General features: G+C 44.4%; 1 protein-coding gene across 2 annotated transcripts in view; it reads left to right on the top strand.

Annotated features, from left to right (window-relative positions):
- The window catches only part of rhobtb4 (Rho related BTB domain containing 4), a 61,961-nt gene extending 56,093 nt beyond the window's left edge, over positions 1–5,868 (top strand). For both annotated transcript variants that reach the window (XM_056280897.1, XM_056280888.1), the window contains 4 exons: positions 244–394; positions 2,409–2,497; positions 3,658–3,763; positions 4,029–5,868. In XM_056280897.1, coding sequence (XP_056136872.1) covers positions 244–394; positions 2,409–2,497; positions 3,658–3,763; positions 4,029–4,207 — 525 coding nt within the window. In that variant the 3' untranslated portion in view covers positions 4,208–5,868. The remainder of the gene's footprint in view (positions 1–243; positions 395–2,408; positions 2,498–3,657; positions 3,764–4,028) is intronic.
- The last annotated feature ends 8,886 nt before the right edge of the window (positions 5,869–14,754 follow it).

The following is a 14,754-nucleotide window of genomic DNA, read 5'->3' as shown; positions in this document are numbered from 1 at the left end:
GCGGCTGGCGACTCCACATGTATCGCAGGAGGCATGTGGTAGTCTGCAGCCCTCCCCGAATTGGCAGAGGGGGTGGAGCAGCGACTGGGACAGCTGGGAAGAGTGAGTTATTGGCCAGATACAACTGGGGAGAAAAGGGGGGGGATCAAAAAAATAAAAATAAACAAACAGCCATATTGTTAAAATTTAAGCCTTGCTCATCTTCTTTTTTCCATTGTCTTTTCTTTATCTGGTGACTTCCAGGTATCCATTCCCAACACCAGTAGTGCCTGTATGCGTGGGGTGCTGGAGTTCCTGTACTGTGGCATGCTGACACCATGTGCTGGTTTGGAGCCTATGGAACTGATTGTACTGGCCAACCGTCTTTGCTTGCCACGCTTGGTCGCTCTCACAGGTAGCAAAAGGATTAGAAATATTATGCAGGGACACGCCTATCCTACTCACTCCACTTTTGGGATGCTAATGTTAACCTAAGGTGTTGTTTATTGACAAAGTGGCACAATCTGTTTCTTTTTTTTTTATAAATGGCAAAGTAATATCTTTACCCAGAGCAAATCAGCTGTTCATACACACGAGAAGACTGCCATTGTGGTCATTTTGTAGTAGCAACAGGTTTTTTATAGACACATTACTCTCTAAGTGCGAGTCCCCCATCGACACTATAAATGTGGACTATAAATGTGCCAAGTGTTTGAAATAACAAGGATGCTGAATCATGTCAGTGTTTGGTGAAGGTGTGCAATAGATATCAAAGAAGTCTGAATCAGTTCATCTGGATACAATGTTTAATAAACATTGTATCCAGATGAACTGATTCAAACTTCTTTTATTTTCTTACCTGGATTATTGAGCATGCATCAAGACATATGCAATAGATAGTGTTATGATTTTACAAGAGGGGTAGCTTTGGTTCTCTCCAATATAAATTTGCTAGGTCACGTTTACGGACAAGTGTAATCAGCTCTGGTGATACTGCTACATACAGACGGGTGACAAATTAAAGTAAAACCCTGCATGCTTGACCCCTACAGTGAGGGGGTCCGGGGGCTCTGTTATGTTGTGGAGGGCATTTTCCTGGCATGGTTTGGGTCCACTTGTCCCTGTAGAGGGAAGGGTCACTGCAAATCAATATAAAGTTATTCTGAGTGGGGGAGTCTGGGTAGTGTAGCGGTCTATTCCGTTGCCTACCAACACGGGCATCACCGGTTTGAATCCTGGTGTTTTCTCTGGCTTGGTCGGGCATCCCTACAGACACAACTGGCCGTCCGTGTCTGTGGTCGGCTGGGATGCATGTTCAGGGGGGAGGGGGAACTGGGGGGAATAGCGGGATCCTCCCACACGCTATGTCCCCCTGGTAAAACTCCTCACTGTCAGGTGAAAAGAAGTGGCTGGCGACTCCACATGCATCGGAGGAGGCATGTGATAGTCTGCAGCCCTCCCCGGATCGGCAGAGGGGGTGGAGCAGCAGCCGGGATGGCTTGGAAGAGAGGGGTAATTGGCCTGGTACAATTGAGGGAAAAATCCCCAAAAAAAAAAGTTATTCTGAGTGATCACCTTGATCATCCATAGCGTTAGTGGTTGTGTCAGGAAGGATATTTGATGTAAAATCTTGCCAAATCAGTATGCGGATTGACTAGACCATGCCGGATTGGTCAAGGCCCACATTAACAATAGCCAGCATTGGTGTTGTGCTCTCACAGGGTCTTGTTGGAAACTGTAAAGTCTGCTGTGGCGACCCCTGAAAAACGGGAAAAGCTGAAAGAAGAAGAAGATTCTGAGTGATCACCTTTATCCTATGATGAAACATTTCTATCCGGTCTCTTCCAGGACGACAATGCCCCATCCACTGGGCACGAGGGGTCTCTAAGTGGTTTGATGAGTATGAAAATGATGTAAATCATATGCTATGGCCTTCACAGTCAACAGATCCCAACCCAGTTGAACGCTTATGGGAGATGTTGGACCGACGTGTTAGACAGCGCTGTCCACCACCATCATCAAAACAACAAATGAGGGAATATCATCTGGAAGAATGGTGTCCATCCTTCCAGTAGAGTTCAGAGACTTGTAGAATCTATGACGAGGAGCATTGAAGCTGTTCTGGAGGCTCGTGGTGGCCCCTAAGACACTTTCTGTTGGCTTTTCCTTTAATTTGTCACCCGTCTGCATGTGTCAATCGGCAACCAGAATGAAAACCCCAGAAATATTATTAACTATTCATCGAACGTTCAGTTATTTTTCTCTTAATGTGATTTTTCCACTGTTTGGTCAAAAACTGCAAGTCAACTTACGCTGTGCTTCACGTTGATTTTAGAGCACCTGAGAATGTTTAGACTCTTCCATAATGCGGTTAAACCCTGGCACCTAACGCCATGTCACTTAAATGTGTATTGTGTTGTCCTTTTCAGAGCAGCACGCTGTGGACGAACTGCTCCAGGTGGCAGTGAAAGGGACAGATATTGACGGACAGGTGTTGGCTTACCTTGAGGTGGCTCAGGTTTGTCCATGCAAATGTTTCTTTGTTTTTGAAATCAATGGTAAATGGACTGCATTTATATAGTTCTTTTCTAGTCTACCGACCACTCACAGTGCTTTACAGTGTATGCCTCACATTCACCCATTCACACACACATTCATACACTGATAGAGGAGGCTGCCATGCAAGGTGCCAACCTGCTCATCAGGAGCAGTTAAGGGTTCAATGTCCTGGGCGTCCGGCTAGCGTAGCGGTCTATTCCGTTGCCTACCAACATGGGAATCGCCGGATTGAGTCCCCGTGTTACCTCCGGCTTGGTCAGACATCCCTACAGACACAATTGGCTGTGTCTGCGGGGGGGGAAGCCAGATGTGGGTATGCCTGGTTGCTGCACTAGCGCCTCATCTGGACGGTCGGGGCGCCTGTTCAGCGGGGAGGCGGAACTGAGGGGAATAGCGTGATCCTCCCACACGCTAGGTCCCCCTGGCGAAACTCCTCACTGTCAGGGGAAAAGAAGCGGATGGCGACTCCACATGTATCAGAGGAGGCATGTGGTAGTCTGCAGCCCTCCCCGGATCGGCAGAGGGGGTGGAGCAGCGACCGGGATGGCTCGGAAGAGTGGGGTAATTGGACAGATACAATTGGGGAGAAAAAGGGGGAAAATAACGCCCCTCCCAAAAAAAAGGGTTCAGTGTCTGCGCTCTCCACAGGAGCCGGGGATCGAGCCAGCGACCTTTCGATTACTGGATAACCCGCTCTACCTCCTGAGCCATGCCGCCCCCTAGCTGTTGTTCTTAAGGGAACTGTTAATGAATTGGCATTTCAAAGTATGAAGAGACTTTGAATGACTGAGTATTTTATGAAATGATCTGTCTTTATCCCCTCCAACCTCTCAGTCTTGCTTGTTTTGGACAGCTCAGATCAGATAAAAACCTAAAAAGCCTGTTGGAGGAAATCGGGCTGTCTGAGCAACAGAGATAAAGACGGAATGGATAAGAATAAAGAAATATAGAAAATACTGAAGAGATATGTATAACCAATCCAAGAAAATAAATAGGGCCACGGCTCCTTCATTGGCAGATTTTCAGATTAGGAGTGGGTGTACTGGTGTGCATCGGCCAGCTATTCCTAAATAGAAATTACAGTTTGAATAAATGTCTTGTTTTCTCGTCCCTTTCTAGTTCCACAATGCCAAGCAACTGTCGGTCTGGTGTCTCCATCACATCTGCACTAATTACAATAGCATCTGCCGCAAGTTTCCCAAAGACATGAAGGCCATGTCTCCAGGTACGGGCTCCTCTTTTTTTCCCCCCTCTACCTTTGTCCCTATGCAGCTGCTGTTATTCTCTGTAGGCATCACCCCTCCTCTTATGTGTACGTTACATCTCGCATCTCGTATCAGTCCCTCTGTCTAAAAGTTGAAGATATACCCCCACCTTTACTACTCCAGTCCCACCTCCCAATTTTCCTCCCAGATCATTTTGTTTTTCAGTCACAGCATCTGAAATTTTCTTGGCAATCCTCTCTCTCGTCTGTCTCTCCTCACGTATAGAGAACCAGAGGCACTTTGAGAAGCAGCGTTGGCCTCCGGTGTGGTTCCTGAAAGAGGAGGACCGCTACCTGCGCTCTCAGAAGGAGAGGGAGCGTGAGGAGGAGATCTTACGCAAGCAGCACACCAAGAGGGGCTGGTGCTTCTGGAGACACTCGTCCTCCTCACCACACGTCTCCTAAACGCTCCCTCCATCTCTCCCTCGGCTTCTCGGCTCTCGTCCCAGGATGATCCCCCTCTTAGACACACAGAGGAGGTTTGCCCTGTACCCTGCCACTAGAGAATTGACTCTCTGTGCTGCAATATCTGAATGTCGGCGTGCGTGAGAGCGCGCATGTTTGAGTGTGTTTCTTTATATTTGTGTGCGGGTTTTATCTGCTTGTGTGACTGACGGGGGTTTAAGTGAGTGGTGTGGTTGTGGGCGGTGAGTGTGTGATTTTGGTGAGTGAGTGGGTATGTACGTGATTCTCCAGATTGAGTGCTTCGCTACTTCCCAGGCGCCGTGATCCCACCCAGGGCCTCTGGTGTGGCAGTGCAGCCCCCTTGTACCTTCCACAGAAGATCCAGTCCTTAACAGCAATGTGTCCCCAAACACTGAGTCATTGGATTGGGAGCGAGGGCTCTCTATCTTTATCCGTCTTCATCCTTCTCATGGATCTTGTTGACTATTGCACAGTGACCAGTGCTACTCCCTTGCTGGGACGTTACCTCTGCCTTCACTTCTTTGCTGACGTTAGCTTGCACATGCAGAGCCATGTCCAAAAACCATGAACTGACTTCGACAACATAATTATTGTTTTTTTTTTGTTTTTTTTTTGTATAAGTATTGTATGGGGTAAATGACACACTACTTCCAGGATGTGTTGATGACCCTGATGTTTGCCATCACAGCAACAGAGATGAGACTATAAAGGGTAGAGACCAGGTATAGGCGTTGGCCTTAAACGCTCTGCCAACAACAAATGCATGTCTCTAACCACGTTTCCTGTCCATTAAAGACTACCCTAAAGCTGAACGGGGGTTAGAAACCAGGAGATATGGGCATGGCTGTTGGCCTCCAGTATGGTCTTAATGGTTCTCAGTATCCACCCCTTACCCTGCCAGATGCATCCATACACCGTGCAAAGGAGTAACAACAGCATTCACACACCCAGTCCTGTTTCATTGACGCTCACTAAACGCTTCAGCAAACCGAACAGGGCTATCCAGAGCTGATACCACTGTCACGGAGGAATGACGGATGCGGTATTGAACAGATGCATTCTTAAATGTCCATGACCACTAGGATAAGTTGAAGTTCCTCAGCCAGCCTGCCTTTACACCCCTATACCACTAGGGGCAGCACTGCTCAGGGCCCCCCCTCCCCCCTCCCCCGGCTCCTACCTAAGCATCAGGAGCTAACAGGAATTTTTACACTTGTGATTTCTATCGTCTAGTTTCCGTAGTGTCACTTTTAAAGGTGCACAGTAGCCTTGTATCATCCTAACAAAGTGTTGAGAGAAAGCAGAGTGTTAAAAGTGCATTTAAACCTCTAACCTGCCTATACATTTTTACCTGACACTGAAAACCAAAGTGGTCATTTTTATTTCACCTCCATTTTTCAAAAAAAAAAATTTTTTTTTTTCTTTCTGCTTCACCTGCTATCCTAAAAAAGGCAGGAGGAGGTGAGAAGGAGAGAGGGAGGTGGTTTATGGGAAAGTGAGGCGGCGTATGACTGGTTATCTCTCCCCCGTGGTGTTCGGTCTGTTGTCAGGTGAAAATGAAGTGTCACCGCAAGATGCTGCCTTCTGTTCCTCTTTCTGGAATCGAAAATGGTGCTTATGACACAATAAGGTAGTGTCTGTGCGCGCGCATGTGCACACGCACGCACGCACACACACACACACACACACACACACACACAATTTCACGTGTACTATCTTAGTGTCTGTGTAGTTCTTTAGTGTTTACCTGGGATGCACAGTCACATGTCCACGCTGAAGGTGTTACATACAAATGTGATACTTGAGGATTTTGTTTTTAACCCTGTCGGGGTCCACTTTATTTTTTAATTTCTTAGCTTTTTTTGTTTTTCCCCAAAAAGCTAAAAAGTCCCGTAGGTATCAGGATGACATGAAAACTTGTAATTCATTTTAGGAGGCACAGAGACCTAGTTTTGCATAACTTCAACCTCATATTTTCTTGGGTTAGCGTTTGTATTTTCTGGGGAAAAAAAAAGTGTGTGTGCTTTTTTCCACTTTTCTTTCTTTGCAAGAAAAACGATATTACTTTGGATTGAAATTGCAAACGTGTTTGTCATTTGAATGCCAAGGGGTTTGAAATATGCTTTCCAGATTTATTTTTTTTTCCTGTCAAGGGTGCTAATTTCTCCGGGTTTTGGGATTTGAACGTGAAAACGAGTTAATGGTGGTGAATAATGACAGATAGTTTACGAGCACATTCTATTCAAAGAGTCTGAGCCCCTGAGCTTTACTCGTGTGAAAGGTGGGGGAGAAACGGATGACGCGAGACATGTGGTGCGTTTCGCCGCTCTCCGCGGGAGCTGTGTTAAAGTCATCAACAGCTACCGAAATAGAAGATAGCGTCACAGGAGACCCAAGTGTGAATTGAGCCGAATCCTTCCTGAAGAGGGAGCGAGGAAGAGTTATCTTACACGTTTTAACTTTGCTCCATTGCATGGATGCCGAAGACATCTAAACATAGGGATCTGTCCATTTTAGATTCAGATTGAAGGGGACGAGGACATGCTGGGGGGGGGGGGTTAAGATTGGCTTCGGCGGCTTCTTTTTAGCTCTCATTTGGATGGATAGCCGTCAAATTTGTCTTGCAGAACCTCTTTTCAGCCCTTTGTGCCTTAAAGATGCACAGAGTCACTCAGAACTAAAAAAAAACAAAAAAAAAAACAAACTAGTTTTAGATTTCAGTGATTGCAAATTATTATGCGAAAAAGATAAACCGGTTCAAACCTGCAGACAGGTTCTGCAGCTGTGGACTCGATTGACAGACATTGCTCATGAGAGTCAGCGCTGTCTGATTGGTTCGGGTGAGGCCTGAACCGTCGTCACCTTTCACGGAGGGGAATTAGGAGCCGCTTCTTGCCATGCCTCTGGAGCAGCTTGGGTTCGTGCTGCTGCTATTTACATAGACAAATGGCCTTCGATGAAGATATACGGCGTAGGGGTAGTTTCTTTGAAAAATCCACCCACACTGATTAAGACGGTCACAAACATGACTAGCAGATAAAATCTTTCAGAATGATTTCGAAACCACAGATCTGGAGATGGAAAATGATTTTTTTTTCTTTCTTTCTTTCTTTTCCTTTTCCATTGAATTGGCACTGGCTGGCCTGTGCACTTAGTGGGTGCAACAACATTTTGAATGTAGTTTAATTTGGATTGTGGCTAATTTTTTATTATGGCCTAAATTTGTAGTTATGGTGGCACTTTTTGACTTTTCAGTGTTGGAATGCACTTTCTTTTCTTTTCTTTTTTTTTTTGTCAATGAGTCAGCCTTCCTGTGCTTGGAATGCTTTTTGTTTTCCATGTGTAAGACTGTTTTAAAGCCCAATTTTGTAGCGTGATATTTCCACTTTAGTCTTTGGTCACGATATTCCACAGGCTTAATCAGTGTTGAGGTAAGGACAAAATGGCCGGTGTCACATTCAATGTCTTATTGATATTGAGACATATGCGGTTAGCCACCCATGTGTATGCTGTATGGCTTCATACGCAACTCGTTTTATCTTCCTAGCAGGGTTTATAAACACAGCTCATGACGGCATAATTAAATGTACATGTTCGAATAATATGTCTAGGGTCCAGTTGGAGGATGTAGTATAAGTATTTGGGAAGCTAATTTAGGGCATGACTTGCCACTCAGCAGTGTTCTAGTTGTATTTCCCCCACCCATTGCAGTGGTACAGTATTACACAATCCATCAAGCTAATAGTTGTAAGGTTACAAGATAATGGGCACACCGTTTGGAAATTAAAGAGATGAGTGCAGAAATTTAAGTATTGCATTTCAGATTTTCCCCAAGATTATCCATGAAAGCGGAATGCTTTGTGTTGGCCTGGAATGTATGTGTGCGCAAATAATTTGGCACGTTGCATGTTTCTGAGGTTAAGTATTCACATATTTACACAAAGAGAGAGAGATGGAGGTGTGTTATATTTTAAGCTTTGTTAAACTCAGTATTTGCCTCACTTTGACCCCCCACTGACAAACATGCTGCAGTAGATTTGGATTGTGCTCTTAAAAGTGGGTTTGGCAGAGATACGGCATGTTCCTCCTTTTCACATCTTTCTTCCACATTTCTTTGAGCAAGTGGACTTCTTTAGAGTTTGCTTCTTTCAGTCTGGTTCTCTCAAAGTCCACAGTGTTTAGTTTTTGGGAACGGGTTGGGGGTTTGGGTGGGGTATGGGGGGGGGGTTGATGTATGGCCAAGTGACCGAGAGCTCAAGCTAATGCCAGTCGAGTGTAGTCTTTCCTGTGCCTTTGATAAAATCTCTTCTGTCCGCCTTCCAAGGGCTACCATCCACTACCGTCTTTTTTAAGTGAGCATTGGTAGCCCATAGCTCTACTTTCAGCCTAGAAACCTTCAGAAACAAGTTTGCTTTCTCCCTTGTTTAAATGAGGGCCTGTGGATTTGTTCATGTTTCCTAGCTATTCCAGGTGCATGGTGAAAACGCTGACCAAACCCAACATGGAGCTTTACCAGCAGAACATCTCATCCATGTTGCACGATTTAAACTAAAGCGAAGCTGCAGATGCTTGCATCATGAAACGACACTAACAACCAACAGTTTTGAAAAATACGTATTTAACCTTTTTTTGTATTCGTTCAGGTGACTGCACTTACCATAATGTAGCCTAGTGAGTCGTTGGCTGCGCCCAATGCCTCTTCCTCACCATGCGCTCCTCTTCTCCTCTTAGTTGCTGTTCATCTCTCAAGGCAAACCTTAAGACAAATTCCCAATTACTTGGAAAACTAGTGACAACTAACTGTGTTGCAACCATGCATAATGTCAGTATGTGTTGAATTGTGGGAACCGTCCCTGTAACCTGCTGTTTTTAGCTACGAGGAGACATTAGCCGAGGCAGTAGGATGAAATATGCTTTATTGAGCGCACTTCCTATGCAAAGTGGCTCACGGGATAGTGCTGTAAGTTTAATTTTGATTAGCGATTGCAGTTGGAAATAACCTTTTACCTTAGTGTTAGTCTCCATACCGTACCTACAGTATAGCTCCTTGGTACATGGGATTGTCTGCATACAACGTGGCCTAGGACAGGGACAGTTGTCACATTAAAGAGAACGGTTTACGTAAGCTTTGCTATAAAGTAAGAAGGAAAAAACAACATGTGGGACATATATTCTGTATAGTACTGTTAATGCACTTTTGTTTGTCTTGACTCATGAGTTTTATTAACATTTGCCACTCATGTTAACATGCTTATTCAAATAAAAGGCAAAAAGAAAAAGCACACACCACACTCACTAGCTATTAAGGGCTCATAAGAAAACAGAAATTAATCAGAATGTTTTGCTGCTGTTGCAAAAAAAAATGTTTTGAATAGTCTTTTTGTATTATTTTTGAACCACTGTGATTTGTACAAAATGAGAAAAGTGGGAGGGGGGGAGGGGTTGCCATTTCAGTATTTTGATGTTTGAATGGGCTTTTAATAAAATTCTGTTAATCTTTTGAATTCGTTTGTTGTTGTCCGTTATTTCTCTCAAATACACGGTACATTACAAAGGGCACATATTATTCACCGCAATATTGTGACGATCACGGATGAATACTCGCTGGCCCTGGGCTAACGGGTTGGAGCTTTTAGTCGACCGGTTAACGTAGCCATCCGTGATGCGGGAGACCCAGGTTCGCGTCCCGGCTACCCCCCGAATTCGCTACATTATGAAGCCATGCTGAGATGTGATCCTTAATATGACAAGAAACACCGACGTCGTTTCATGATTAAGACAACATGCCTGTCATTTATACAACGATCCATCCTGGCCTCGCGTTCATTAATCTGGGAACGGGCGTTTAAGAAAGATTAACAACATTTTTTTGAGCTTACTCAGACATAAGAGGCAATCGGCCTTTCGGACTTGGGCCGTTTCCATGGGCAACGCGACGCCGGGCGCCATCTTCCAAGGATCAGAGCAGAGGCATTGTGACATCATGACCGAAAGCCCGATAATCAAAATGCTCAAACTGATTTTCCGACGAAGTAATCCTATTTAACGCCCTGAAAGTGAATCTCAGACAAGACAGGTCTGCTGTGCAAGACAGTCAGACAACATTAGTGCAGCAAATAGTTTTTATTTCAATTAAATTAATCAATTAAATCGGGCGTCCGGGTAGCGTAGCGGTCTATTCCGGTGCCTACCAACACGGGGATCGCCGGTTCGAATCCGCGTGTTACCCCCGGCTTCGTTGGGCGTCCCTACAAACACAATTGACCGTGTCTGCGGGTGGGAAGCCGGATGTGGGTATGTGTCCTGGTCGCTGCACTAGCACCTCCTCTGGTCGGTCGGGGCGCCTGTTCGGTGGGGGGAACTGGGGGGGACTATCGTGATTCTCCCACGCGCAACGTCCTCCTGGCGAAACTCCTCACTGTCAGGTGAAAGAGGCGGCTGGCGACTCCACGTGTAATCGGGGGTGACGTGGTAGTCTGCAGCCCTCTCCGGATCAGCAGAGGGGGTGGAGCAGCAACCGGGACGGCTCGGAAGGTAATTGTGAGATAATTGGCCAGGTGCAATTGTTGAGAAAAAGGGGGAGAACCCCCCCCTCCCAAAAAAAATTTAAATCAACAGGTGTTTTGGAAATTGACTCTTTGAGGCTATTGTTTGTCTAACCAAGCCAAAGTAACCAAGGGTTGGTTGACTTTTACCTCTTTAATTTCATTATTGACTTTCATTTCTATTCTGTTCATGAATTATCATAAAATAAAATCTGTCGCTGTATAACGGACATCTTTGGTACAGTGCAGTGACTGAGCATTATATGAGTATTTAGAAAACTGGTCAAAAAAACCATAGATACATTTCCTTTTAGATTATCTTTTTGGCATTTTCCACCTTTATCAGATAGTGATAGTCGAGAGAGAGAGAGGATGACATGCAGCAAAGGGCCTGAGTTAGATTCGAACCCAGGCTGCCGTGGCAAGGACCCAGCCCCATGTGGTGCACGCTCCACCAGATGAGCCATCGGAACGCCCCCAGATAAATGTCTTGATGTCTAACTGTCATGGCTGCCGCCTTGGGTGCTAACACTAACCGTCTCCTCCTCACAGACGTACCTCTTGAATCTATTTGTGACCACCTGTGGAGGCAGGGGTCTCAAATAGCTTCTATATGTTAGCAACAGGGCCTTCAGTATGCCATGGAGTGTTATATACCTGACAAAACATTAATGACCACATCTAAACATTCAAAATGTATGGACAGACTGAAGGACATTAGTGTTCTACTGTACACGCCACACATATACATTGCTCATACATACAGACATATACATTACAGGATGTTAGCAAGGGTTTCTATATGTACAAGCCCTCTGTTTGGTGGGTCAGCAGACCAATCAAAATAACCACAAAGGGTCAATTTCAAGCTGTGCTTATATAGTAGATGCTGTAGTTGTCAGGTTGCATTTTCAGAATGAGTCAACATAATTTCTAGCCCTACCTTTCCACATTTGAACTTTTGAAATATACTTTATATTGTCTCTCCCATACAATGCCACACAGTGGAGAAAAACTGGGATATCCCTGACTTCTCTTGACGTATGAGCTAGCCAGCATTTCTACATTTTCTACTTGGTGTATGATTTTATAATATGCTGTCATGGGCCACATTAGCCAAGGCTACAAACAAAACTGCAGGCTTCACGACTTCAACATGCCGGTTAATTTCAACTTTTAAATGACATTAAAGCCTTTAACAACACCTGCCTTATTACATCTAAAATTCAGAGCTAAAAACATTACAAAGATTTAGCTGAGCCATGCTACATAAGAATGAAAAAAAGAACAATACTGAGCCAAAAAAGGAAAACTAACTGCAAAAGATAAAGTAACTCCATGTTGAACATGATAGTGATCAAAAAACAAAAAAACAAACCATACATGCAGCCATTTTTCTGTTCTGTTGGCCATCAATATTGGACTGCAACAACCTAGTATGCAATAAAAGTATTGGTCGGGCAGTTTGGGTAGAATAAATGTTGCACTATATAAATGATGTAATCAGTGCTGATGTTTCAACACATTGAATTGTCCTCTGTTGATTGCAACTGCAACTGTCAATCACTGAGTCATTAAGTCTCTGATTGGTCAGGGCAGGTCTTTTGCAGCATTCTTAAGTCTTTTCCATCATTTCTCCAAAGTTGTTCAGGTGATAAGATGGCATCTTGGGTTTACTCAGATAAGGGAAGACCCATGTAGATACATCTCTTTCTGATGAAATCAGTAATCTAAACCTCCGTTTTTTATTTTTGGGGATTCCTCTTAGCTGTGTCAATTTGGGATGCTTCCCCTTTGCCTGCAATGGGAGGTGAAAATTTAATTGTTTCATCTATAAGACAGATGTTTTGTGATCTAACTGGCTTCCTGTGTCCCTCTAGGATTTAACCAGAGCCTTGACTATGGCAGTGTTCATGGGGCTGGCTCTAACCAAGTTGGGCCCATCTCCAGCCATTCATTTGGAGTCTTTGCTTCTGCTGGCCCTTCTCAAGGTGCCATAAAAGCCAGCTTTCCAACCGGCGATACAGAGGGAATCTAGCTACTATCGACCTAGTGGTTTAGGGCCAGTATCTACTTCTTACATCTCTACCTCCTACCCTGGACATGCTGGGTCAGAGCATAAAGCAGGTCCAGTATGAACAGCATGTCCCAGCCAGGTTGCTGCAAACATTACTTTATATCTAGATCTGTGTTGAGCACTCAGCTTGAACTGGGAATAAACTTAAAACAAGTATCTTGTAATCTTACTGAACAATTCTTGAGTCCCTCTAGTGAGATGCCCTTTACTAATGGTTTAATACCAGCTTGACCTCTAATTATGTGGAAGGGTATATGTATATATGTTGCCACTAATCAACCTTGAATCTTGTCCTAGACCTGACCAGGGCTGTGGAACCTCCTAGACTTATCTCTCGGTGCTGAGGACGCTTCAACATAGCCTTCTGGATATACTATATAAGCCCACCCAGTCCTTCTCCTGGTCTTGAATATGAGCCATTGGATATAAACCATTGAGATCAGATTTGAGCATGAATAGGGCCAGCATCAGACGGAGGATCTAAGATTTTAATCCACGAACTCCTGTTTTCCGGGCCTCTGCCAGACAGGTCTTAATCCGTCCTAACTCATCAGCCTGGACCAGCACCCCATCCAGGCCCTCACTGGGGCCAGTATTCTTATGACTGACTACATGTTCCTGACTTGCCAGTACCCTTCAGGCACTATCACTCATCACAGCAGCAACTTGGAGCAGGCAAGAGACCGCTGGTATGATGATCATTACATCTTGGACCATAATACAATTGGCCCCAGTGTAGAATGGCAATTCCAGACCCTTCCCAGTGGTGCTCAACCACAAAACTTCCAGTAACCCAACCACTTGTTAGCCAAGCTGGTAGGGGTTATAACTGGGTGGCCAACATATGACGGCAGTGTCATGGCTACAAGGTGTTTCTTACCCCCAACAGCCTCACTTGCTCAATTGCATTATTCAATAAAGCCCTTTCTGACATGTGAACACTGTTTTGCCAAATTAACCTGAAATGTAATATGTACATCAGATGCTGCTTGTGATGTTGTTCTAGTCTGGAAACGGCATATTCCTGGTGCACTTCAGATTTAATTTTGGCTAGCTTAAAATGGACCAGGTAAGTAACAGTTTGGAAATGCTAGAAGTGAACTTTTGTGCTCAGATGGCAAACCTGATGGACTTTAAGTGTGCTACCTGTACAATATAGTGTAGGCAAGCTGACGGCTAGTAAACTTCTAAAACCCAGCCATGCATGGCTGAGACTAACAAGTGCTTTTAATTCTAGAAATAAAGTGGAGCATCAATGATGGAAAGAGACACATCAAACTCAACGAGACTTGATCTTCGGGATTTCAAGCAAGATATGTCAAGTTGCTTGTTATCTCAATACATTTAGCGCTTCTGCTCATGCAGTTGGCTAACATTGTTCTCAGGGCAATGGTGAGAATTGTTTTGCGTAGTATCTGCTGCATTTTTTTTACTTAGAGTTATACATGTCATAACTACACAACTTATTTTTTGCTTTAATCTTTCATCTGCTTGCAGACTCCCACTCAGGTCGATGTTCTCAGATGCCCCTCATCATCCGTTTCTTTGAGGTCAACCTCAGTTTCACCAGTCACACTGAGGAGAGTGTCAAAGATTGTGGGTCAAGTTAACAAATTCCTCTGCAATTGAGTAAATATTGCAGTCATTTCATGTAACTCAAATGCAAATCTAGTAAGCACATGCAACTATGGTGGATGAAAGGAAGTGTGTTCAGCTAGTCCCTTGGCTCTCAGTTGACTGAGAAGATTATACCACTACACAATGAGGTTTGGCTCCCTGTCTGGGTTATTGTATCCATTGTGGTTTACACTCACTCCACTGTAATATAAATAACAGTAACAAAGGGCATAACGCCACAATGTGTACCAACTGCATTTTGAATTTCCAAATTGTAATAGTTGGAA

Source organism: Lampris incognitus, chromosome 1 (assembly GCF_029633865.1).
Source record: "Lampris incognitus isolate fLamInc1 chromosome 1, fLamInc1.hap2, whole genome shotgun sequence".
NCBI classification, from domain to species: Eukaryota; Metazoa; Chordata; class Actinopteri; order Lampriformes; family Lampridae; genus Lampris; species Lampris incognitus.
This window is presented reverse-complemented; position numbering and strand designations above follow the sequence as displayed.